This window comes from Augochlora pura, chromosome 2 (assembly GCF_028453695.1).
Source record: "Augochlora pura isolate Apur16 chromosome 2, APUR_v2.2.1, whole genome shotgun sequence".
NCBI lineage: Eukaryota > Metazoa > Arthropoda > Insecta > Hymenoptera > Halictidae > Augochlora > Augochlora pura.
Window position 1 is genome coordinate 12,676,531 of NC_135773.1, and position 27,287 is coordinate 12,703,817.

The following is a 27,287-nucleotide window of genomic DNA, read 5'->3' on the forward strand; positions in this document are numbered from 1 at the left end:
TCGCCGGTTGATGAGAGATAATGCATTTTTCCGAGAGCACCGAAATTGGACGACCGCGTAACCGGTTTTTCGGCTGACGCCTGCTAGCCACTGACGTACATGCCTTTCGATTATGCCGGCGTTGATCACGCTTCGCCGAGACATGCCGGAATTATTAGCTCGCGGGAAACGAGTTCTTTTATTTCGAGCAACTTCTCGCGAGATCGTTCCGGTTACACGGACCGGAAATATTCCTCCCGATGGTTTACAGATTTAACGTCGGATAAAGTGTGGTAGAGTGTGGAAATTGTCGACGGCATTTTTATGCATTTCTAGACGATCGTGTTAGAGAAGAAAAATTGCTGTTTGATGGACAAGAGACAGCAAACACTATTAAGAACTGGAACGTTATTTAATAATAGATATTGTCAAAGAAGGTTGCCAAGATTATTTATTTATTGTCTGATTTACGAAAAAGACGAAATAGAAATAATTATTATTAATCATATTGTAATGAAAGCTACATATTTTATATCTTTATTGTTAGAATGATTACAATGAATGAATAATATAATTATTACAATAAATGAAGGATAGAAATATTACAACGAAATAGTTTAATTATAGTTAACTGTATTATATCAAATATAATAGCTAATGAAGAACATGCTATTGAAATTCAGAAATGCTAGGAAATTGTTGCCGTTATCAATAATTAAATATTATTAATCGACCTCCAAATGAATAGTAATACAACAATGTTCAAACTAATTTCATGATCGATTGCATGGTTGTTTCCGATAAGTGATTAAAAGTTCTTATCAGTGAGCACGCGTGCACTATGAATTACGATTAAGCCCGTAACTGCAATAATTCGATGCTGACAAATATTTAGAATAGTCAATTCAATGCACGGATTTGACGGCTTTGACACACAAAAGGGAAGCGGTATGAATATTCATTGTACTACGAACATTCATTATAGGTACTATTATATGCGATTATGTGTTCATCGACGTGTCGACTGTGCCGCCATTAATATAAAGAGAAGATATTAATTATTTAGATCGCCTTTAAGTGATCGTTGCATGAGATTTTTAGAATCTATGGTGATTATGGTGACTATTTATAGAAGAAGTTCGTCAAATAATGTATTCACAAATAATATAAACAGTGTAGCTGGATCATTAATTTATATATCGAAGCCGTATTACGGAGTTTGCAAAAGAAGTCCAATACTATCAATATACTTTGTACTAGACACTAAACACATTTGCAGAGGGGAAGCCAGCTAGTGTCAGCCATAAGAGTCACCAGCATCAAAGCAGTGTTCGATGGGAAAGAAACAATCCGTGCTAGGCAACAACCTGTGTCTCTAACTGCAACTAAATTCTATTAACTAACATTTACTGATTTATAAGAAACTCGTTCGAATAATGAAGAAAGCTATCATTGTGCTAAAGACATTACTTTTTTAGATTAATTATTTTAAATTAGATTATTACAATTGAGTAAAAAACACAAAATGTAGCTGTAAAACAGTGAAAAAGGGCTAGAGACGCTGTAATACACTTAAATATCATTTTATTTCAATGGAAGCAAATTACTTGGCTTACTGTCAAGCAAAAATTACTACTCATCAAAATTAATTCTTAACGTTTGCATTATCAAAAAAATTTCTTGAGTAGATTCCTACTAACCCTACGCTCGCACGAAGAATATTATTTGAGTATTGCGAAATATTCACGTGAAAATATTGCTCGAAGGAAACCGACTTCGTGCGAAGAGAGTTCTTGGATTTTACAGGGCGATAAATTCTGTCGCACACCTCGACCCCGGCATACGAATCTTGGGCCAAGAGGTCAACAGCCGTGTTCGCCAATTATGACCACGTGTGACATTCTCGCAATTCGCAAAACCAATTTACCACTCGAGAAAGACGTATCGAATCGATCGAAGACATGGAAGAGAATTTGCCGAAGAAGTTCAAGGCTGTCTCTTCAGCGTTCCAAAAATTGATAAAGGCGTGGCGAATTGTCTCGAATGGGACCTATTTCAAAGGCAACGATATCTGTTTCCAGGACCAAATAAATTCTTGTTTTATTTAGAAAGTCCGCGGTACTTTTTTACGAAATGCAGTGCCGAAATACTTCCGAGCATTGCGATTATAAAGCACAGTTAACCCCTTGCCGTACCATTTTCTCTATAAGTACTATGACTAGAATTTTTTCAGTCGTATTAATTTCTTAAAAGAAAAGAAATTTTATAGTTATTTTATACTTATATCTACTTTAATGTTTAAATATAACTTGACAAGAGAATAAAATTTGATGACTACTTAAAGGAACGAATATACCTAACAGCTTGTTACTAAAAATCTCCATCACTGACTCGTTAAAGTACGACAAGGGGTTAACACGCGTGCCGCGGCAATCGTAGGCCCTGCTACAGGGACGTAAACGGGCGTACAAAAGATCGCCTAGACCGTGCATCACTCGACAAATGCTATTCCCGGGCGAGGAAACGACCGCCGCGCGGTAATCGCGTGTGCGCGCAGTTTCCATTTTGCAAATCAGTGAACGCCCGATAAATAACGAAGCCGCTGTTGAACGCGCCGCCGGCATTGCGGTCGTTATTAATTCTGACTCCGTGACGCTCTGTCATCGCAGTTAACCAACGCTAATTGAACGTTCGCCGCCGTTAAAAATTGTCGGAGGCTGCCAGCTCGAGAGAAACCGGGGACGGAGCTTCCGATTAACCCTTTCGAATTAATTTCGAATTAACCCTTTGCACTCGAGAGGCGACTCTGAGGAGCCATTAGAATTGCTATATCACGTTCTATAATTATTTTTATAGATATCGCCGAGCGACTTTCGCCAAGCGACTTTCGCTATTTTAAACATATAGGACAGTTTTTACGGTCTAAATAGTATATAGTATTCATACAGGATAAATAGTATATAGTATTCATATGCACCAACCTAATAAAATGCACTTTATCGCATAAGATAGAAATACTATAAGCCAGAAGATTTATTTCGATTTATAGCGCTCGACGGGCGAGCGTCGCTGTGAACGACGGGTATTGCAGCGCGCAATATTTTGAGCGGATATATCCGCGAGCCGTCCGCTAAGGGTCTCTAACGTCCGAGAGGTAGAGGGGAAGTTACGAAAATGCGGTAAAATGCAAGCGAAGACCTGCTCAAAATGCTTCGCGCGGTTTGTAATGGAACAGCTACGCGCCGAGGGCGAATCTACTGGCAACGTAGGAGAGCTGACGTCAGAGAAGAAAAACTCAAGTGTTTACGTTTTTCAAGCTAGGGTTCGTTCTATTTCTCTTAATCCTGACATGATTTATGACAGGTCGCTGTCACATTCCTCAGCCGAACAACGTGTAATGACAACACTGTCCTAAAACTGCTCAATATCTGCCCGAGTTTCGACGGGCTAAATAGTATATAAATGAAGACACTCCGAAATATTCCATATCAGAGTTTATTAATTCGAAAGATCAGAATTTGTTTAAGACAGGCATATCTGTATTGATATCTTGTTGAAAAGGGTGTAGTAAAGCAAACGGGACATATGTCGATTAAATCAACAGCTTTTGAAAAAAGATATACAATTTTATATATTTACGTAAACATCCGACATTTCATATGCACCAACCTAATAGTTATTAAAAGTGTAACTGTTACATGAGTTATGAGATTCCATTTCATAGGTATAGAATAAACTTTATTATACAGGATGGAAATGCTACGAGTCGGAGAAATTATTTTAACCCTTTGCACTTCACGACGTCATGAATGGTACCTACCAGCCCTTACGAACCTTTACATTATATAGTATATTTTATATTATATAGTATACTTTGTATTATATAGTATACTTTGTATTATATAGTGATATACTAGAATTACAATGTCCCCTGAGATGAGACAACGGAGCGCAAAGGGTTAAATTTGCAGTTGAAATGTTTTCGAGCGCAAAGAGTTAATTAATCTTATCTTCGGCACGCTCGCCGATATTTATTTGCGAGGCGGTCACGATCGCGCGCGCCGGTCCACGGCCTGTTTTCGACTCGGCGCCGAGCGTATTTAACTGGCTGAAAATTCTGCAGCCCGAGCTTAATTGCTTGATTAATTGTTAAACGCTTTTGAGCGGGCCACAGCCCGCGGCCGTCGGTTGCGCGTTTCCGGCCGGATAACCGCGGGCCACGTCGGGTCGGGACGGGCCGCCGCGGGCCGAAAGTTGCTCTCAAGGAGCTAATGCTTCTTCCGTGTCGCACTTTATCGGGCGAACCGGCTCAAACGGGCCAGACAGGCTCGTGCATCTTAGATGCGTGCCGCGCCTCGGAGCGCTGTCGAGCTCCCCCGAGCGAGTAATCCGGCTTGAACTCGGACGAACGACCGGGCTTTGTCTCGATTTGTCCTTAGGAAACATCGCCGGGCTTTCTCGCGATCAATTCTTCTACGAGGCCAATGATTTTTATCCAAACCGTGCCAATTGTTTGTGTTGCGCCGAGGTAAATAAAATGTCGAACTTCTGCGAGACACGAATCGATCGGTTGTCTTGTTAGTAGTCCGCCGGTTTTATATATTTAGAATAGAAATGGGTAGTTGAATTTTTAAAGAGAAGAAAGAGTAAGAGAATTAAAGACTAAAACGATGTGAGTTAGTTTAAGTAAAAAATATTTAAATTGTGGAGAGATGTATTAAAAGTTCTGTAAAATGCAATAACGTAAGCCACTTTCAAGCTTTATATTAGCAAAACGTATTTTTCGTACATTATTAAATTATTTCATTGAAATCCCAGTGCCGATAATTCTCTCAATAATTTATTAATGCGATTTTAATAAACAATGAATTTAAATCGGGCATTTTTGATGATCCAGTTTACTCACCGAAACCGACCAACGCGTAAAACAATCAAAACGGAAATAAACGTGTAACCGTGCGACGTCGTTTCGTTAAAAAAAAAACCGAATATACAACGATTTCATTGTCAATATTAATTTCATAAATAACGGCGACGGTCTTCTTTTTCATTGGATAACACGACCCCCGACGACGAGGACCTGTTGAGCCGCGTTTCGCGCAGAAAACGTTCCGTAATTAAATGTGTCTCGTGGGAAGATCGACGACGTATTTCCTGGCATAAATTCGGCCCGTTGATAGCGGAATCTTTCTTCGAGAAAATGGTTCCGTCCCTCCCGGAGAATAACCGGAAATGGGATTAGCCTCGCTCGCTCCCCTCTCCCCGACGTCTTCGTATCCTATTTCCTGAGCAACCTCCGTCCCTCATACCGCCTCGAGGATAGGCGAAAAAGATGCGGAAGGACTACGTGACGATCACCGTAACGAGATTCCATATCTTTCGCGAGGATCTCATAAGTGGAGGCTACGGTGTTTCTTTTTCTTTTTATTATCAGCTGAAACGCGGCAGTTGTTCCCGACGCTCCAGCATTAGAACGTTTTCTGCCGAAAATGATGTTTCTCTCGATCTAGGTTCGCTGGTACGAGGTCGTAACGCTTTTATAGCAAAAGCTTAATCCACCGGGCGGTCCTCGTAAAACTCACGAACAAATCAGCTGCGGGGTTCGCTACTGTTTTGGAATTGTTTTAGATTTATCTGTTATCGATGTTGAGAACAAACGGTAGTATTCGAGATGTTTGTTTAACTGTAATGCTTCTTATTCCTAAAACGTAACATTTATTCGTGTCATAGCTTTGACATAGCCTTAACATTTATACGTGTACGTCGAAAGATTTTACTTAGGATTTATTACTGGGTTAAATCAAAAAGACCTAAATGAAATCATATTATATAAAATCATATTAAATTTGATATAAAGTAAGTTTCGTGTTCAACACGTTTGCTCATGAAAATTAAATTTATTTATGTCTCGAGTGAACCATGAAACCAGCCAATTACGATTCCTTTATAATCGTACATTTAAGAACATCGATAAATTATATTTCCTTTAAAAAGCATGAAGCAAAACTGAGCGATCATCGTCTCCAAAACTTTTATACTATCACCCCCCAACAGTAAGATAATTCCTGCCCTCCCACCACTAATGAAACACTAAAATACACCCATCCAGATACGAAGTACAATGATTCTTTTCGCTGAAGCGCTTCGAACTTACCAATTCAAATTTATTAATTAGACATTGGTCTCGCGCGACAGCGGCGAATGAAACGAGGATTCCGAACCGAGCGGATACGATGCAGAAACTACGCGGGGCGGAGGAGGGGAGGGGAGGGGAGGGAGAGGGGCTGTAGGTGAAACACGGACGAAGAGAGAGAGAGGCTCGTCGTCGTCGTCGTCCCAGCGACGAAATTGAAAATTAAAATTTATGATTGCATTAAGCAGCTTAAACGCGACACCGGCTGCGGCGAAGGAAACTTTTGAAACAATGCGGGCCAACCAGCGGCATGAGTAATTATACGGTCAACCTATTTTCTTTCGCGCCCTCCCTCCCTCTCTCTCGCGCCGCTGTTTTTCGCCAATGAATTCTCACGGCGTTGTTCCCTCGAGAGGATCGCGGATATATATCTTCCTCCGTAAACATAGCGGGCGAGAAATTTCAGCGCGGACCGCGGCTTCCCGCGCAGCCTATCCTTCCCTTCAACGGGTCCTGGAAGACAAAGTGACTTATCTGTGCGGCCGACTAAGTTATTTTCGTGCTTCTTCTGCGAAATACTTAGAATTGTATTGCGTTTTAAGGTTATGTGTTGGTACGGTGTTTTACGACGTATTTATTTTATTTATGGTTCAAGTTTAATTCATTAAAAAACATTGTGAACTTATTTATGCGTGTGTCAAAAAAAAAGATATTCTATGAGTATTTAGAATTATTGGAATAGACGTTTATGATGCATTAAAAATTGTCTTTATACATTTCTCTAGGACTGTGAAGAAAGCAGGATGGTCGTAGCAAATGATTCTTGAGAAAGGAAAACTTATGCTAAATATAGAACGTAGTTTATATCCTTCTATAAAAGAATATAAAAATTATTATACATTCATGAAAAGAATTAATCGGTCAAATATAAAACCGAGAAAACCTAACAATATCGTTTCATGACTGTCAATTTTTTATAATACAATTACTAAAACAGAAAAACGTGATCACCTAACCTACTTTTAATTGATTTAGACCACTGCTATTTTGCACAAAGAATCGCGTGTATTAGCTAAAATATACACGAGGGTATTGTACTCGTCAACTTCATGATCCAGTCAACGATCAATAATGTAAGACCCGCGGACAAACGGATGAGAAAACGAGGAAGAACGCGCCGTTCTCCTCGAAGGATCTTTACAATGCTAGTTCGCGGCATAATAACGTCAGATTTCTTTATACAGCTTACATAATCAACGATCCGCAAACGAAGGGGCCCGAGATTTGTTTCGGAGACCGGCATCGCCGACTCGAATCACGTTCCCGCAGTTCCGCGGAGGGGGGAGGGGGGGCTGCTGGTGGATTCCCTCCATAGTTATCCAGTTCATTACGGCTCGAAGAATTACGAATTCGTCGGAAAGTTCTCGCGGATTAATGAACCTCGGCCGACGATGGTTCTCCAGTCTCCGGTCTCGCGATAACGAATTCCATTTTCATTTTTCACGTACCCGGGAAACTTTCCTTCCGCGGAAGCTGTTGACCGCGGCGACTGTCAGAAATTCCTCAAAGGGCGGAAGCAGACATTTTTTCGAACGGTGTTGCAGCATTCCTCGGGTCCGATGCTGCGTATTCGCGCGGGAACAATTGTCGCGGATGGCTCTATATCTCTCTCTCTCTCGCTTGTTTATAAGCCGCGGAGAAAAATGCGCCGCGCTGTTTGCTCGCGAAAGTAATAAAGTTGAAAGGGATTTGACGACCAATTTTTAACTTCAAATGAACCACCGCCGTTTTTTTTTTGCTTTTTGTTGCCGCGCAACAGAAGTTCGTGTGTGTATTTACTTGCGTATGCAGGCGCAATTTGAAAACTGGTTTAATGGAGCTGCAGCATTCGCCATATTTAAACAGCGACTTTTCCGTATGGTGGAAATGCTGTTTCTTATCGTTAAATTTTTATTTTTATTTTTAAAATGTAGAATGAAGCAGAAATAAAGTAAAAGAATTTTGATTAATCTTTTAGACGAGATGATTTGTATATTAAAATAATTATTAATATTAATGTCTTAAGTACGTAATAATTCATATTACACGAAGTATACACGTCGAGTGTATACCTGACATAACTTATAAAATAATTTTAATATAATACTAAAATTTTCCTAATATGAATATTAATACTTTATATATTCGCTGTGTTGGTATTAACTAAATTATTAACGAACGCGACACCAAATATAATTTTTCGATGCTCTAGTTTCTTTATTATACTCGCGCAGCAATTCTTATTAAGATGTAAACGGAGAGATTGTGCTGTCTTAATAAACAAAATCAAATTTCCCGTAGCACGCTCTGCACTCGCTTGATTGTAAGAAGATAAGACAGGGATCTTGGTAATCGGATGTTTATGCTATTGTAAATTTCACAGCGTCTAAAATAAAGGCTTTGAAAATCCTATAAAATGTAACCTCGCTTACGTAGCTTCACGAAAGCAGTAAAACCTTTAGTACAAGGAATAAAATAGCACCTGCCGTCTCTTTTATAAATCGTGTCAGAAATAGAAAATGTGCATAAAGCGATTGCACACGAGATTGCAAGACATGCAAATGCAAGAATGCAGACTATAGAACAGCGTATGATTTCTTTCACGAAGAATTTCAGCGAATAAGTTTATTTTAGGTTGAAGCTGTATGAAAGTTTTCTAAATTATAATTCTATATCTCTATGACGCCATAATCTAGAACCATCGTATGTGGTACATTATAGAAGTAAATAATAATTACATCGTATTTTAATAATCGAAGATTCTCCCATTTTCGAAGTAATTGAGCCTTGAAATTTGATTTTAATGTTTTTAATTGCCGATAATTTTCTAAACTAACAAAAATATTTTCCTTAAAGAGATTACATATTAAAGACTTGAGTAATGAAAAAAAGCAATATATCTTGATGTTTCAAGTATTAAAATTGCAACTTTCAACAATGTCGTCAATATTCAGTTCCACGCTCTCTGTATGCCCAACACTCGAAAATAAAATAATCTGCATCGCCAGTACACTCGACTTAAATTGGTTCAGTTGTTATTAGAGGTAATTTTGTAACAAGAGCCTCCAAATATCCAAGTTTGGCGCTGGAAAGCCGCAAAGTCGTCGCAAGATGTTGGCCCGCGAGAGATTGCGCCGTCGAGTAATTCTGGTTAATCCATCAAAAGCGGCAAGACAGAGGCCGTCTGACCTAATCAAGCCCGAGGTGTTTGACGTCACCGTCGGATCCGTCGCTGATTGGTTACAGAGTTCCACGCTGAACCGAATTAAGACTTAAACGAGCTTAAGTCGAATGAAAGTGGAATCGGGCGCGGACACGATTCGTCCAGCGAGACACTTATCGCCGCTTCAATCGCCTTTTTCTCGAAGTCTGGCTTCCCGCGCGTCTCCCCTCTCCCCCCTTTTAAAGTCACCAGGAAAAATGTCCCGACGATCCGGTGGCCGCGATAACCGTTTCCGCGCGCGAAGAATGATCGATTTATCGGCGGCCGGTAGGAGACGAAGGGAGACTTTTGAAAAGCGACTCGCCAGCGGATTCGCTTTTACGGCCGTTTATGAAATTGTATTTACAACCGGGCGTTTTAAAGACGTCGGAGCGCCGCGCCAGCTCGAATCGACATAAAACTAAGCGGGGAACGATAAAGGCGACGTTTCAAAAGAAATTCACCATTTATAACGCGCGCGGGGGAAAACGCTCCGGCCATTATTGCACTTGATAGCAATATCTGGTCGGTGTGCTTGATGCGAGGCTTTTCGAAAACGGACGCGTTCTATTGTCGCCGAATGATGATATTAGACAGATATTGCCTCCGGAGCTCTTCACTGTTAATCGTTCCTTATCGGTCCTTGTCCTTTGTCTCTCTCTTTCCATTTCTTTCTTAAATCGATCCATGAAATCGAATACGCAAACGACAGTCAATATTTTACTGCTTTGTCGCACGCGAATCAGTCGACTTTGTTAAAGTGCTCTATTATCTTCCGGTTTGAGACCGGCGTTGCTTGCGCACTTGTTGCAATCGTAAAGATCAAACGGCGACTAGAATGTACCGTTTTAATAATTTAGCATTCAGTTTCATTTATTTTCTGCGCCAGGTTTTACAGTGTTTACGCTCACTGATTCGAAAGTGCGACGCGTTTAATGTCCGGAGATATTGATTTACACGGTTACAGCTTCTCTTAAGAATTCTCGTTTTATTCTACGCATTTATTTATTTATTAACGTTTTTATTAACATTTATTTATTAACGTTTTTCTGACAGTTAAATACGCATCTAACTCCTGAAAATTTGATATCATATATCTATGTATTAATTACAAAAATACTTATCTTATTTTTAGTATACAGATGTTAAAGAAAAGTTTTAATAAAAATAACATTCATTACCGTTAACATTCATAGTTCAGTTTCATTTTCTCCAATCGATTTAGAATCGTTATTATCACTATAAAATTACTCGAATCGTTAAACCGCGTCGACGTCGCGAAAACGGGAACGCATTTTATTCGCAATTGATATCGACGCGCAGAATTCTGCTATCTCAACATCGCCACGCAATTAATTCGCGCAGCGAAACTTCTGCCGTTATTTAATTACGAGATTATAGCACTTTGCGGCAAGTTGTGCAACTCTGTGCAACTACGTATTCGCAACGTTTTCAGCTGTTTTACGTACTCGTACATATTCTTGCAAAATTACGGGAAAACGAAACCAGCCAGAAATTATTCGCAATAATTGTTCGAACAATTTTGCGATCTCTGCTCGAACAATTTGCAATTATCACTCGAACAATTATCGCTCGAATAATTATCGCCCGAACAAAAAAATTCGAGTCAACAGTATTCGTACGGATAATCACCGCGGATAAATATTTATTCGAAACAATTCGAGTAATGACCAACCGAGGGTCATAGCGACACGCATCGCCGTGGCGGATCCCACGGAACGCCGTAATATAAAGTATGCAGTAGCGTTTAAATGATTAAACATACGAGGGAAACGGGGAGTATGGCCGAAATTAACCCTCGGAACGCGCGTAACACAATGCGTCCTACATGCTTACGCAACTGCGGTCTCATAGTACGAGAGGTTATTTACACGGAAGACTATCGATTTTCCGATATTTACATTCGGAAGCCCGACGCCGCTTCCTATATTCGTGCGGATAATAATCCCGGAAGAGACGCGAACGCTATAAATATTGTTTTAATCGAAGGGCACGGTTCGAAAACAATGTGGAGAATTGGTTTGCTGTCGAGGAGAGGGGAAACGAAAGCCGTCCATGAAAAGAGGAAAATATGGCACGGATAAGTAACGTACGACGAGGGTGAACGGTACTACCGCGTATTCGAAGACCTAGCAAATAGACTTTGGAAGAGGATTCGTTCTTGCACGTTCACCGTCGAGCACCGCGCGGAGATTTAGTAAAATACGGCTTGTGTGTGCTCGAAAGTACAATCTGACGCGCCCGGTAATCGAGATCGCGGATAATCGCAACTTTAGGTGAACCTCGACGTTCCAACGCGTATTTGCCTTTCAACGGTGAATCGACGCAACGGAAGTTCGTGTTCGTTAGTTTGATCTCGTAATGACGGTAGAAATTGTTGGACGGCTCACATATTTCTGGGCGCGTTCGTGAATATGTAAAACCGCGGCGTCGCGCTCAGGAAACGCTTTGACGCGTCGGAACGGCAAATTTCAGCGGAATTACTGTTTCGAGACGTTAACGTTCTGCCAGATCGGGAGGTATTTTTGTAAAGAGATTTGTGAACCATTCGGAAACATTTACGCAGTTATTCGCAGATATTATTCATAAGAAAAAGAGTCTATTAACACATTAACGGCGGGCGATCTCGACGAAAGTATGCTAGGTAGCGCGACGGTCGCCCCCTCCCCCTCGTTTTTTGGCCTAGAGCGGGCGATATTTTGTGTGATCATAAAAAAATTTTGACAAGGTACAGTCGAGCTAAATCGCATTGCTACGACTCCCGCCTATAAGCCACAATCGAGCTAATATCGTATTACTACGACTCCCGCCTTTAATGTGTTAACATCCAAATATCGCATTGTATTTGGAAATATAAAATCATAGAAGATTCGATAACTCGATAAATAACAATTTACCAAAGGCAGCTGGAAATAAATAAATTTTTAGACGAACAAAATGGAATAAAAATAAAACTATTTGTCACACGAGAAAGCACGTAGGAAGATTTTTGAAAATAGAACATTGACGGCGCTGAATCCAAGAGAAGTTAGACAAGGTGCTTCGAACATCAAGGGTTGTGGAACTATTTACTATAAAGAGACCAATTACTTTACCTCTGATTTTCGGGCACAATTGCCATTATATTTCGCGGATAATATATAAATAAGCTAAATAAAAGTACATATAAATAACAAAATAAATAACATACAAATAAGCTAAATAAAAGTGTCAGAGACAGCGACGCGAAGACAGCTTTTCTTACTTGAAAGTTTCTCAGACGGAATGATTTAATCTTGATAGTCAGTTTCTTGCAGTCGCAGGTACCTTTCAGAATCGTTTCTTCCAGCTTCTGTGGCCTTAGATGTAATTTTACGGGCTCCATAAAGAGCCGTGCACCTTCTAGGTCAAGGGGGACGGGGTCCTGTCGGAAAGCCGCGGGTTTGTGTGCGAAACAGCCAAGGGAATTCGCGTGTCGGCGATGAAAGCGCAGGAAATCGTTCGGTCGGCAGTGCGCGGACACATGTACGATCGTTTCCGGGTCACAGCGGTTGTTTTGATCCTCTTTCTTCCGCGCGTACGCACTCAGCCCGCGGCTGATCGAAATCGTGTCGGGATCAATACGAGCCGGTTGAATTGCTTCCTGCTAAATACTCTATGGTACCCGCGAGATCGTTAAATTCGCGGTGCTCTCACAGTGAGAAAAAAAAGCGGCGCATCCGGACGATACTACTTATCGTCGAGCTGCGGGTGATTCGTTTTTAAACTGGAATAATTCGTCGATCACTTTACCCGAACAATCGGGTTTTAAACACCGCTCGTATAGGATCCTATGAGCAGCTGCTTTGCACCGTCTCGTAAATATTATCACGCGACCGCTTACAGAGACCGTATTGCAACGCGTGCGAGTAAATTCGATAATTTCTGCCTAACCTTCATAATTTTGCTAATTGCGATATAAAATTTCGTATCATTTTAATACATGTAATATTAATTCTAAAAATATGAAAGGGAATTCACGTGGACAGTTGAGTCTGTGATAAAGAATTAAATAGTTTTATCAGTGATTTTTGTAATAAGGAACTAGGATAGTGAACGCGAGATGTAGTCGAATGATTTGTTTCAAGGGATTGCCGATTGCAATTCGGGGTTCATGACGGAGGCGGAGGTAATCTGAATGTGTCTGCACAATAGTTCGATCGATTTACCAAGCATTTGAGGAAGCTGGCACATGATATCTATCTGAAATCGGTGCAAATGAACACATGTTCGCGCGTTGCCTGAGTTACGACTAAACTATTCGTTGCCGGGCTCTATCGCGGCGCGTCTCTATGCACCGGCGCGTTTCACGATTAAACGTCGTTGCAAGAAACACCACAGTCCTCGGTTAACGGCATCCGATCCCTTCCACCCCCGTAAGAAATCTTTGTTGCATTCTGATTGAAGTTGCAACACCGACTGCAACTCGGCGATAAGACGGATTAGGATTCCGACGTCATCGGAACAACGCGTTAACACGTTGACTATAGCATAGGATTCCGCAGCTTAGCGCTTGTTCTTCGACGACGCGACTGTGTGAACAATTTCTTATTGCTGTTCCGACGTTCATTTCTAGTGCATATATTATAATAATATATATTTAATAATTCTGAGGTAATGTGATTGTCGCAGTTAAAATCACAAAAATGTTATATTAATTCATAAAATATTAATACGTAATATTAAAATTAATATTATTTTACCTATTAAAATATTAATACATGAACTATTAATTTATAGTAAATATAAATTTCATGTGTAAGGTTTTCAACTAGATTGTTTCTGTTGAATTTCAACAAATAAGTTGAATGCAAAAATCAATCAAATGGATGGTTTATTTATTTACCACCGAATATGTTTAAGATGTGATGGCATGCGATGGTTTATTGAATCTCTTCTGATCGTTATTGTTTCTGTTGAATTGATTCGTGTTAGTTGCCTGAAATATCTCAAATAGAAAGGACGTAATTTATACCTTTCTTTTAATAATAAAAGTTCTAATTAAAGTTCTAATTATAGATCTAATAGCGTTTAATAATTAATTATTCCCATAATTAATTTATAATTCTAATAGTTTCGATCTTAAAATGACAGAAAAAGAATCTTACTGAGAAAATGACGGAGGAATTTTCTAATTGATGAAAAGGTGAATAGAGTGAATAGTTTGCCCAACTACGATCTTCACTCTATGATTTTGCCATAGTTCGTAAGAGCCGCTGTTCCACCATGTCGCGCTGGCGAACTTTCATTTTAAGTTATGTTAGAATACGCAAGAACTTCTCCTTAACTTCACGAAGATCTGCATGCTTCTGCTTCTATCCCTTTAAACCCGAACTTCAACAAAGCTTTTGTACTTTTGACGATCAGTTCTAAATATCCTCATAAATTAATTCACCCAATTCAACAATATTTTACTCATTATGGAAATATGAAACGAACCCCTTGTGTTTTTATTGCTATGATTTTCATCTAAAGATTGCTGAATTTCAAACATAGACCTCCGTATGGTAATTTTATAAATATGAAACAAGAATTAATTTATTATTAACGGAAGTAGAATATATATTATAATAAGTTTGGAGGTCAGTGTTTAATTAAAATGATTGGGTATTTCGATGTTGCCTTGCTTTTGCGAAATAGTAGCACGGAAATCTTTGCTGTGCGTTAAATAAAATCTTGAATAAATTAATATAATGCCGGGACTTTACTTTGGTAAACAAGAATTAATTATAATCAGAGATCGAAAGAAATATCTTTCGTTTTTGTAAAAATCTGAATGAAATATGTGTGAAAATATTTCTTAAAAGATATATTTATTTAAAAGAGCTTTTACACTTTCGGATTAAACTTAATAATACTATTTCAGAATGCATCAAATTTATATATAAAATGTACGCTACTATTTCGCAAGAATTTACAAAAACCGTGGCAAAGGCAAATGATTTTCTCACAACGTTTAGGTTGAAAGTTGATTCGATCCTGGTCGACGTTTCGTGGATCAAAGGACCGACGTGTCTGACGAAGTCGATGCGTCTCCTGTAAAACAAACAAACACACGTACACATATCTAGTATGATAAGTCTCTCTCACCATGGAAACTGTTGTCAGCGATGACTCGGTACGAGGGCGCCTCGTACTAAGCCACGCAATCCGTTTGCTCCTGTTTTCCAGATAGCAGCAGCGGCATGAACAGACGAGACTGGTTACGAAGTGCCATTCGCCAAGTGTCGCGCGATCTCGAGCGGTTCATCAAGATCGCGGCCGGCAACTATCAAACTTTGTGTACGCAGCCGTAGTGTGTAGAGGCGGGAAGGTAGATCAGCAATCGGGGAATACAGAGACACCAGTGACTGACAATATATACGTATATATCGCGTCTGATAACGAATAGAAGTGAACGATAACGAGGTACGGTAACGAGAACGGCAAAAATTCGGCAGCGGAGTAAGCAGAAAAATCGGGAGGGAAGAAGGGCTACGAGTGTGTACAGTTCGTGTAAACGGAGTGAGAAGTGAGCGACGCGGTTCGCGGCAACGGGATAGTCGACATGGAGATCCATACCGGTCGCATCGTATTCGAGGGTCGTTCGATCTCTCGAGCATCAAACGCATCCGCGCGGTACATTCGAGCGTCATTCATGTTCCTCCTTGGGCCACAGGGGAGGCTGTAACTTCGCCAACAGCCTGGCCGCGCGGTGCACGCGATGAATCGCTCCAGGGACCATCGAGAGCCAGAGAATCGGGTCGGATCGTAGAAGCTTAGTTGGCTCTGGTGACTGAGTGACCGCGTTATCCGAACGCGAACTTGATGAAAATGGACACGACCAAGTTGGGTGGGCCAGCGCCCACCAGCCCGAGGGCTCACTCGCCGGTGATGGCGAGCTACAGCAGCGCCAACACCACCACCACGGACTCAAACATCGACTACGTGATCAGTGACTACATGGAGAGACTCGGCACGAGGTTGAACATCCTCGAGACCGAGCTGAAATACGCTTGGCGAGCGTTGGACCTCCTCAGCCAGGAGTACATTAAGATGTGGGAGAGGCTGGAAAAGCTGGAGGGCCTCCTCTACGAGCAGCAGACGGTGATCAGCCAGCTGCTCGAGTTCTACACCAGCGACGGGCCGCATCAGACCGTGAACGTGGTGGAGACGTCGTTGGCTAACCAGCAGGCCACGGTGGGAGAGTTGGACGCCATCGCGGAGAGCATAGGCGCGAGCATGGCCATCGAGGAGACGATGAGGGTAAAGCTGACGCAGCAAGAGCTGGCCATGATGCACGGGCTCACGCAAGACAGCTCGACGGCTGCCGCGGTGGTCGCCGACATCCACCGGAATGTCAGGAACCTGGACACTCTGGAGACTCTCGCGGAAGAGAGTAATATTCCAGACGAGGCGTTCTACAGGAGCCTGAACAACGCTTACAGGGAGGACCTGATCTGCGGCGACACGTCCAGGCCGACGTCGCAATTGGGGATGATCTGGGAGGAGGCCGAGGACGAGGACATCAATGGGAAGAAGGAGGTGGAAGCGAGCCTGTTCGAGAAAACCGTGGCGAAGGAGAAAGAGTTCAAAGAGCTGAAAGAGTTCAAAGAGCTGAAAGAGTTCAAGGAGCTGAAAGAGTTCAAGGAGCTGAAGGAGCTGAAGGAGCTCGAGGAGCTGACCAGCAAGCCGATCAAGGAAGAAACGAAGGAGACGGTGACGGACAAGAAGGACGAAACGGACGAGGACGAGGGCGAAGTGTTCAGCGCGGCTGACTACAAGAGCTACCGAGGCAACACGCCCTGCGTCAGCGAGCAAGACTTGGCACAGCTATCCAGGCTCAGCTCGATCGATCAAGTAGCTCTGGAGAAGTTACACGAACTGGAGAGCACCGAAGCTGAAGCGAGGAAATTGGTCGAGGAAGCGGCTAGCATAGACGAGCAGTTTAGAAAAATCTACGCAGAGACCGACGTCGACAGTTGGACCTTCTCGAAGAGCCCTGGTTCGACCGGTAGATCGATCTCCAGAGTCAGCACCGACAGCGGTCTCGCCACTGACGGCGACTTCACGACCAGGTCGTTATCGCCTAGACTGACGTCCACATCCAGGACGAACTTGGACTCGATCTCGAGCACTTACACGCCTCCCAGGCTCAGCTACACCGCCACCATGCGGGAGAAGAGTCCAGAGCCGGTGATCCAATTGCCCATAGACGTCGGCAACTTCGCCAAGGGCTACGCGGAGAACAAGGAGTTGACCGATCTGATGGTCGAGAGTTTCGTGGCCGTCACATGCGCCTCGCCCACTATATACAGCACCACCACGGACAAGGTCCCGTCACCGACTTTGTCGGCCGGCAGCGTCCACAGTGTGCACAGCGTCCACAGCGTGCAAAGCCTTCGGACCAGACAAGACAGCTTCTTCGGCAGCGCGGCACGACTGAACTTGGAGTTCCAAGAGAGCAGAACGCCGCCGAGCCCGTCGCCGAGTTCACCGCCTCCGCCGGCGCCCCGAGATACCACGGACACGTTCCTGATGCCAGGAGCGGACCAGAGGGAGCCAGAAGCGAAAACTTCCCAGAGCCCCACGTTCCTGAGGAACGCCGAGAAACTTGTGTCCTTGGAGCAGGGACGGCTGAGTCCGCGAGCTCCGCATTCGCCAAAGTCGCCGCGAGTCTCGCCCAAGCACGCCATAAAGCCTAGCAGCGCGGCGAACATCGTCGCGGCAAAGTCCGATTCCGGCCTATCATCGATGAGCGGGTGGAGCAGTTTGGACAAGTCGCCGAGCTCTCCCAAGAGTTCGATCGCCAAGATGTTGACCTCTTACTCCATGGATCACGCGAGGACGTTGATCCCGAGCACCACGACGGTAAGGTCCACCAGTCCCATTCCACCTCTTCCGGAGACCACGTCCTCCGTGATCACGCAGGAGCCACTGTACGACACGCCCGAGGGCAGAGACGCCTTCGCCCACGCCACGGCCACGGCCACCAGTCATTCCTACACCCTAGCTATGAACCACCTGTCGAACTACGCTTCGATAAAGACGCCGACCACCAAAGAAGAGTACAACTTCGTGCCCCCACCGGCGCCCATCGCGACCACTTGTCAAAGCCCGAAGAGGCGACCTACGCGCCAGCAGGCCTTGCAGCACACCTACGACACCGTGCCGGGTGCAACCACGCTCGACTATGTGTTTAGATCGGACCAACCGGCCATTTACTCCGTGGCCGGCAGCAATCGACAACAAGCCATTACCAGCGTGTACACCAGCGGTACCGCCAATTACGGGCCGAAGACCACGATCACCGCATATTATCCGGATGCGATGGACCAGTACAACAGCTACCAAGAGAACTTCGGCTCGGTGACGTACACGGAGCCGAGCTCGGTCAGTCACATGAGGAAACCTTGGAGGAGCACCGCGTACTCGGACGGACTGACGAACCACGAAAGCTACAAAGCCGCGATGTACCGCACAATGTTCCCCACAGGCAATATCACCGACGCTTTGTCCTATTACCCGACCAGCACGAACCTACCCCGGACGGAGACGAACGAGAGCTCGTGGCTAAACTCGATGGAGGAACAGATACCGCACGACTCCACGTCATCGAGTATCAGATCGTTGGCGTCGGACGGCAGCCACGCGCAGAGTCCGTACACCGACAGAAGGTATCCTCAACCGCCGGCCTATCATCATACCTACGTGAACCAGAATTACCCGCAGGCCTACCAACAGCAGTACCAACCGTACAGTCAAAGACTGAGCAGCTCGGAAAGCGCACAACTCACCGACGCCTACCAAAGACAATGGCAACGAGAGCATCAATACATCCAAGACCACGACACCACCAGAACGTCCATCGATCAGCCCCAGCACCAGCCGAGCGAGTACTACGACGCGTCCAGCGTTATAGTGTCTCAATCCGGGTACATCAGCATCGCGTGCTACATGAAAGACGCCGAACCGGAGAACGCCAAGGCCACGAAAAAGATCAGAAGGGGATCTTCCCTTAAAAATGCGATGAGCTCGATGAGCAACTGGTTGCCGGACCTACACCTGAGCAAGAGACACAGAAGTCACTCGCTGCCTGGCGGTGTCAGGAGAGAGGATCTGGACGGACCTCCGGATCAACAGCAAAGACCTCCGGCTGACGCGACCACGGCCAGAGGTCGCGGCAGAGGTCAGGCAGCGAGAAAGAAGAAGAAGCACACTCTGGTCTCCACGGTCTCAGGTATCTTGCAGAAAGCGAAAAGACGAAGTCATCAGACGCAGTCGCTGTCCGACCCCGAGCAATCGGAGACCGAGTGGAGCAGCGGCAGGCAAAGTGGTCTATCGGAGGACGAGGACAGCGTGATGTCCGACGTGAATCAGGAGCAGCCGTTCTTCGCGAAAGTGAAGACGGCGAGCACGAAACGGAAACCGGTGTCGCAGCCGATGCCTCAGCAAGTGCAACAGCAGCAGCAACAGCAGCCTCCGGCCCAGCTGTCCCAACAACAGAAAGAGTACCTGCAGCAGCAGCAGCAGATGCAGCAACAAGCTCTTCAACAACAGATCCAACAGCAAGCTATGCAACAGCAAATGCAGCAGCAGATGCAGCAACAGATGCAACAGCAGATGCAACAACAGATGCAGCAGCAAATCCAGCAGCATCAGGAACAGATGCAGCAACAGCAGCAACAGCAGCAGGCTCTTCAGGACGGCTGGGGCAAAGAGAAAGATCAGAGGAAGGAAACGGAGCACGACATCGATCAGCTGGCCGGTTTCGAGGAGGAAACGTCGGGCAAGAGCACTGGTTCCGGCTCGGGCGGGTCTTCCATATTCCAAACCGTCGGCGACATCAAGAAATCGACGGGCAGCTCCGACGAAGCGCCGAACGAGAAGGCGCCCAAGCTTCCTCCGGTCACTATAATGGCCGGCGCGAGTATGGAATTCGCCGTGTCAAGGGCGCTGGGCAAATACCGGCAGAGGCAGTCGTCCACGGTGTCCGACGAGCAGCCGGCCAGCGAGGACTCCGGCAACGACAAGAAATCGGAGGAGGGAACCGTCCAGACGCTCGAGACGAGCTTCGAGTACCCCGAAGACGTGTCGGAGAAGAGCGAGAAGAGCGAAAAGTCGAGCAGCACCAGGCTGCCGGAGCTGGTGACCAGCATATCCGAGGAAGCGCCGCCGTCGGAAGGCAGCCCCTCGGCGTCCAGCACGCGGGGCCTATCGACGGGCAGCCGATTCCTACCGCGGCACCAACAATCCCTCGAAATACCGTGGACGGGATCGCGGCCCGGCGAGCTGGACGAGGACAACAGAAGCACGCATTCCTATCGAAGCACGTCGAGGGTCTCCTCCAGGCGGCAGAGCACGGAGGATTCGATTGATTCCGAGGACGAATGGTATCGGTACGAGTTGAGGAAACTGGAGGAGCTGGAGAGACAATCGCAGATCGAAGTCGAAATGGGTGAGGTGCTGGTCGAGGAGCCCGAGGAGACCGACCACTATCGGCCGGACGACGTGGTGAAGGAGAAGATGTCGTTCGTGCTGAAGGAACTGAAGATGAAAACAACCGCGAAACCGAAGGAGCCGAAGGAGGAGAAGGAAGAACCGAAGGCCGCCAAGGTGAACGGCACCATCGGGAAGGAGCGCCGCATCGACGAAAGAGACAGGTATCGCGACGAGAAACCCATCCCGAAACGAAAGTCTGCCGAGAGCATCGAACAGGTGTTCGCGAGAGTGACCGATTACCACACGTGGGCCCAAGAGGAAGAGATCAGAAAGGAGAAGCCGCCCTCGTCCGTGGAGGAGGGCTCTTCGGGGGAGACCTCGGGCCCCGATAGTCCCGGGCAATCGATGGACGAAGAGGAGGAGGAGGAGGAGGAAGAAGTATTGAAGGACCTCGAGGAACAAGAGTCGAGACGGAGCTCGAGCGGCTCGACCTTACGACACGGTGAAAAAGTTCTTCCCGGTTCGGAATCCCTTTCTCGCGAAGGTAGCGTTAGTGTACCACCTAGCGAGGTGTCCGTCAGCATCCCGGGCGCCTGGGATTCGGAAAGCACTGTCCTTGAAGGCCTCGAGCGCGACGGAGCCGGTAGCGCCGAGACGGCAACTACCGCGACCTTGAGCCTGCCGAAAATCAAAATCGACTCCTCGTCCTGCGGTAGCTCGGACACGACGCTTAAGGAGGGCCAGGTCAGCCCTGGCCCCCCTGGATCCAAGTGGAAGCTACTGAAGGCGTTGAAGGAACGCCAGGCCGAGGAGAAGCTCAAGGGGGTCGAGGAGGCCTCTAAGGAGACTGCTATCGCTCAGGGACCCACGGCAGTGAGTATCATGATTAAATGAGGACACGAAAACCTTTGTAAGGCGTACTCGAGATTCGGTGGTTGGGTGAAATCATAGGTCTAATCACTTTCGACCAGGCTTGGTCGTCGTGCTGTTTCTTTGCGTGCGCTTTCGACTGACTTCTATGCTGATTTCGTGTCCTGTTTATTCTGTACAGGGTCTTTGTAAGCCACGGGACAAACCCTTAGGATCGCCTGTCGAGGTCCGAAGTTACTTCGCTTTTTCATTCGGGCTCGAACTTTGCTTGTTGTCAAGAAGAACTTCTTTCAGGTAGCTTCTTTCGTGGCTGGACACAGTTTGAATTCCTTCTCCGACGAGATACGCGGGATCTTGAGAAACTTCAACCCCCTTTTAAACGCTTTCGACCGAGGCACTAGGTTCCGAGAGACCTCGACAGACGCAGTCCCGACGTCGCGTCTTCGATAATGACAAGCCGAGCGTACCCTGCGAGGACGAACGATGCGAAGTTCGCGGCGGCGATCATCGAAGTGCCGCGACGATGCCGGAGAAACACGGCGTTGAGATCCTTGGGAACCGAGAAATCGTCTGCTCTCTCTCTCGCATCGCTCGTCTTCCAGCGCCGCGATCGGTTAGTCAACGACGCGAACGATTTATTTGGAGCGTATAGCGACTTGATTTCCGTCGAGCTTTCGATTGGTTGTCGCCAACGAGTAACGAGTACACTCTACGCAAACGAACTGTAAATGGAAAACCTACGAATTTAAGCATACGCCGCGTGTAAGGTCTAAGGTTGCACACACATACACACTACCAGTCAATACTAAGGTAACGATAAGAGAGACGGAAGCGAAGCTTTGCCACCGCGGGCACCGGCGCTGCCGCGGCCAAGGAGGCCGACGGGCGACGCGCCGGGCCGATCTGGGAACTCGAAACACGTATCTCGACAGCGGTAATAGTCAATTCAACAAGTGCAGCGTCGCCGCGGCGACGCTCGGTCAAGCAATATACTCGACGAAGGTTTCGTCGAGGACGACGGGAGTGGGCGGGAACGCAGGATTTAAGCATCGATCGGTAGTCGTGATCGACGACGATCGATTTCGAGAACCGGTAGGGTTAATTCCGCTGGCGGCGAACGTACGGGCACCGCCGTCTAACTAAACAAGGCTTGTTTAATTCATAGATCCTAGAACTACTTAGATGGTGCTTTAATAATCGATACGCTTTAAGGGTAGTGTTATCGAAAGCCGTGTGCCTGCGCGGCCTGAGGGGAATCCTGCGAGTAGTATTATTTGGTCAATTAACGTTCCCAAAAAAATCGCTCGGTGATCGCGGCGCCCGTTCTTTCTACCAAAGCTTCTCTCGCCGAAAAAAACATAGCGCAAGAAAGAACGACCACATGCTTCCGAACTTCACGAACATATCGGACAAGAGATGTCGGAGCAGTTAGCCTAACCGTAGCCGATCACCGGCCGTAGACGTAAACGGGAACCGAGTTTGTATCTCGCTTCGCATCGCACACCTCCGTTTCCGGCGTCACGCCATGGCTCGGGACAAACCTAATCTCTTCCGAATTATCCGTTCGCACGGGTCTTTGGACGCCGCGCGACACGCACAAAACCGCGCGACATTTTCGAAAGCCTCTCTACAGCTATGAACGAGTCGGGGGACGTGACGTCGGACGAACAGAAGCGAGGCACGCTGCGCAGGCATCGGCTGAGAATCTCGTTCATCGTGCACATCGAAGAAAAAAAAAAATAATCTGTTCCTCCCGGAGGAACAAGATGGCAGAGTGGGCTCAGCGACCACGTGCGATCTCGGGACATAGGCCGTAAACATTGAACGCTGAAATATCGCTGGACCGCGGTACTTTGTGATAGGAAAATACTAAAGGAATTAGTCGTACAGGTGACCCAGGCATGACGGAGAACTTGCTGGCGTGGATGGTTGAAATAACTTTGGTGGAAGATGATAAAAATGATACAGATCATACAGGTCTTGATATTAGATAAAACAAGTGATTATTTAATTCTGAGTAAGATTGATAGAGCATTATCTTGATTATTATATTACTATCAGTTCGTTCAACTCTATAATATTTAGCCTAGTCTCAAGAGCAATATTTCTTCCCATTTATTTTCTACTATATTAATCAATGTTCAGACGCAATGCCAACAGCACAGTACACAATATACAACACGGTCCAGGGTTCGCGGAAAAATACTCGCACAACGCGAACAGCGATTTCCAATAACGCGGCCGCATAGACATGCAAATACGCAGAAAAATACGAGCCGGCGGAAGTGGCAATTTGGTATCTGGTCGTGCAACGTGTCAGAAAATGGAGACGCATTGTGCTCGCAGGTCGCAGAATACATTTAACTCGTTACCGTTCATTTGATACTGCTCTAGAGCATTATCCTTTCGACGCCACTAGTTTGAATAATTCACCGTATCGCAGTCTACAACGTAATCTTCCGCCACGTTATGCAAGGGTCACCTGTACGCGCGTTTCGGTTCTCCCCGGTTCACCTTTCGTTTCGCTGTAGAACATCCCGTGAAAGGGAATCCGCGCAAATGTCCGCGGTCCGGTCAATCGCACCTTTGTACCTATCCTTTTTGAAACACTTCGACTTCGGTGTCTTCCCCGTGGACAGACATCGACGAAAACCTTTTTAGTATCTCCACGATTGGGGTGGGGAAGTAGCGCGTTCCAGCATTTCCTCGGGACAGAGTCAATTTCGAATACTCTCTTCTTCCTGAACGGACGCGGACGGTCTCGGACGGCGAGGACAACGGCTCGCGAAACGAGAAGCGTGTCCCGCGGATAAGCGACGCCACGTGTTCGCCGCGATAAACGCCGGCGTGCTTGGAGCGAGCCGGGTGAACCGTGAACCACGTGGCCCCGGTGTTTCACGGGCCAGTGTTCTGGATCGCGCGAGACGCTCGCTTTCGTTTCGTTCTCCGTAAGACCGAGGAAGAAAGGGGGGGACATTTCGGTCTGGAAACGGTCCGAGCAACGATCGCGCGGCTTCGTCGTCCCGCGACCGATCTCGACAGCGAGAAGCAGCGGGCGAAGCGGGTTCCCGCGGGACTCGCGTCCGTTCGACGACCCGATCTAACCGGGACGAACGATATAAAACTTCTCGTTCGCTTCCGGCAGCTGCGAACAGATTCTCCGAGGGAGTCGCGCGCGCAACGGAGAACGATGGGATTAACGATTGTTGTCGTGCATCTTGTAGTTACTCGTAACTAGTTCCGCACTATATAGGCTGATAGCATGATAGAGATTAGTTCCGGTAAGTTAGAACAGGGGCGGCGCGTGTGAAATCCTGGAGCCACGAGCACGTTGCCCGAGGCGTAATCTATCCTAACGATCACCGATGTTTCTATAGTCCTATTGATAGCGGCGAGGCGCTTCCTAAAGTATTGTCAATTATAGAGATCTCTTTAGAACGGGAATTAGCTGACCCCCAGACCTTTTTCTAGACGCCGGCAATCAGATTTTGAGAACGGTCGTCCTTTTGACGTATGTGTAGAGTACACCCGGTACACGTTTTGAAAAGACTGTAGACACGGATCCTGTATCACTGTAAACCGTCCAGATAATTCGTCAAAAATGTTGCTAAGCGGAAAAGAGAGTCGTGAAATGAAAGGAGCCAACGGTTTCTTTCCGATGCACCGCGAGCCGAGTGCGAACCGGTTTAAACACTCGATTCCTTGTTCAATGGTCTCTGAGAACCATGACAGTCATGGTTGAATAGAGGAAATCCAGAAATAATCACAGATTATACGAATGTCCCGGAGGTGAATGCGTTATTGCATAATGGGATGAAAGAGCGCGTTGTTGAATAAATACACGAAAAATTCCAACTGGTGAAACCATATTTCATATGATCGTGACATATGAATCGTTGATGTTAGCTCAGATGCACTGGTTATGGTCGCTATACTAATTAAGCATCTTTGCAATTACCTAGTTCTTTAAAAATATAAATGACGTAAGTTTTTAAGTGAATTGTATGTTACGAGAGACTTGATATCGCACAAAATGCATAATAGAGTCCGTAGTTTCCTTTATTTTTTACGTGGCAATTGGCTAAAAGCTCTTAAAAAAGAAAAGAGTTGAAAAGAATATAATTCAGCCAATGTTACGACAACTAAACTATTTTAATTATTTTATAAACTTACACGAGACAATTTTCTGATTAAAACAGAGCAAATTATTTGAATTTTCTAAATCCTTGATTATAATTCAGGTAATATTTATATTTTAATACTATATGATTGGTAAAACGTTTAAATTCTATCGCATAGCAAAGCAAACTCGTTGAAATCGTTTCAAGTTCCAAACAATCGGAATTCTGCGAACAATTTCACAAATAAAAGCACTGAAGGGCAGGAAAAGATTCGAAGCGGCCATAAATGGTGCATCAATAGTACAGATTGTTTTTTGAAAAAAGAAACGCGGGGTAGAGATAGTCAATGGCTGTCTACCTCACTTCAACCATTTCTATAGCATATGGGCACCATCAGTGCGGTGGCGAACTATTGTGATCATCGACATACCTCAAATCTCTTTTTTCGAAAAAAAAAGAAAAAGAAACAGACCAAAAGACACGTGAACCGTTTCGTTTGTCAATTTACTTGTTCTCCGTAAAAAATCCTTTTTTCGCAATTGCACATTCCAAAAATTTTGTTCGTTTAACATTCTTTCATTCTATTACTTCAATTACATCTATCGAAGTAACAAACATTAGATTATCAAATAAAAATAATTCAGTTACCAAGAAAGACATTATTCGCTATTTATTTCCTTTTACATCAAGGGAAAATTGAAAAACGTTATTAAACGAGAACGTAGCGCCTAGTAATATAAAACCGTCTCGTTTAACGACTGAACTTTCAAAGTACAATATTTTACAATAGCAATCGGAAAATGATGAACAATTTATCCTGTAATCGCTATCGGTAAACTGTATTTACCATTTGCCAATACAGCGCGAATAGATGCCACGGACAAATTTCATATAAAATCCGCCACTGTGATCGCGACTATCATAGGCTGACGGCTACTTAAAACAGGTGTCCAAAGAATTTTCAGCGACACGAATTGATTCTCGAAGGCGCCTGTCGGAACAGGCGGCCGGTGTCGAATCAATGCGCGCGCGGTTCAGCGGACGACTCGAGACCTCGCGACGAGTGGCGAGAAACGGAGAGACTGTCGTAGGCGTCACAGCCCGAGTCGAATCGTCGTTCTCGCACAACAGGTTCAGAGGATTGGTACGCGCGCGTTCCATTCGCCATGAACCTTCATTGCCCGGCCTGACAATGGTCCCACACACACACACACACCCCCCGATCCGCCGAACCGAACCGATCGAGCGCAGACGGAATCCGACGTCGGAAGGGCGTGCCGGGGGCTCCAGGATTTGAATACGGTTGTTGTCGCATCGCCGGAAACGCGCTGAGTAGTTCACGTACTAAGATTTTCCTCTCGTACTCGTCCTCGGACGTGCATACCATTTCGTAATCTCGAAACGATCGATCGCGTTCCGGGTACCGATAACCGTTCGGCATAACACGATATGTCCGCAATAGTTCCGTAATCGAACGGATATA

At 45.4% G+C, this 27,287-nt stretch overlaps 1 protein-coding gene across 16 annotated transcripts in view; it reads left to right on the forward strand.

Annotated features, from left to right (window-relative positions):
* Positions 1 to 27,287, forward strand: part of Unc-13 (protein unc13 homolog) — a 544,965-nt gene that overhangs the window by 385,761 nt on the left and 131,917 nt on the right. For 8 of the 16 annotated variants that reach the window (XM_078193339.1, XM_078193374.1, XM_078193470.1 and 5 more), the window contains exon 2: positions 15,564 to 21,686. The exons of the other annotated variants lie outside the window; for them this stretch is intronic. In XM_078193339.1, coding sequence (XP_078049465.1) covers positions 16,200 to 21,686 — 5,487 coding nt within the window. In that variant the 5' untranslated portion in view covers positions 15,564 to 16,199. The remainder of the gene's footprint in view (positions 1 to 15,563; positions 21,687 to 27,287) is intronic. 16 annotated transcript variants of the gene reach the window in all.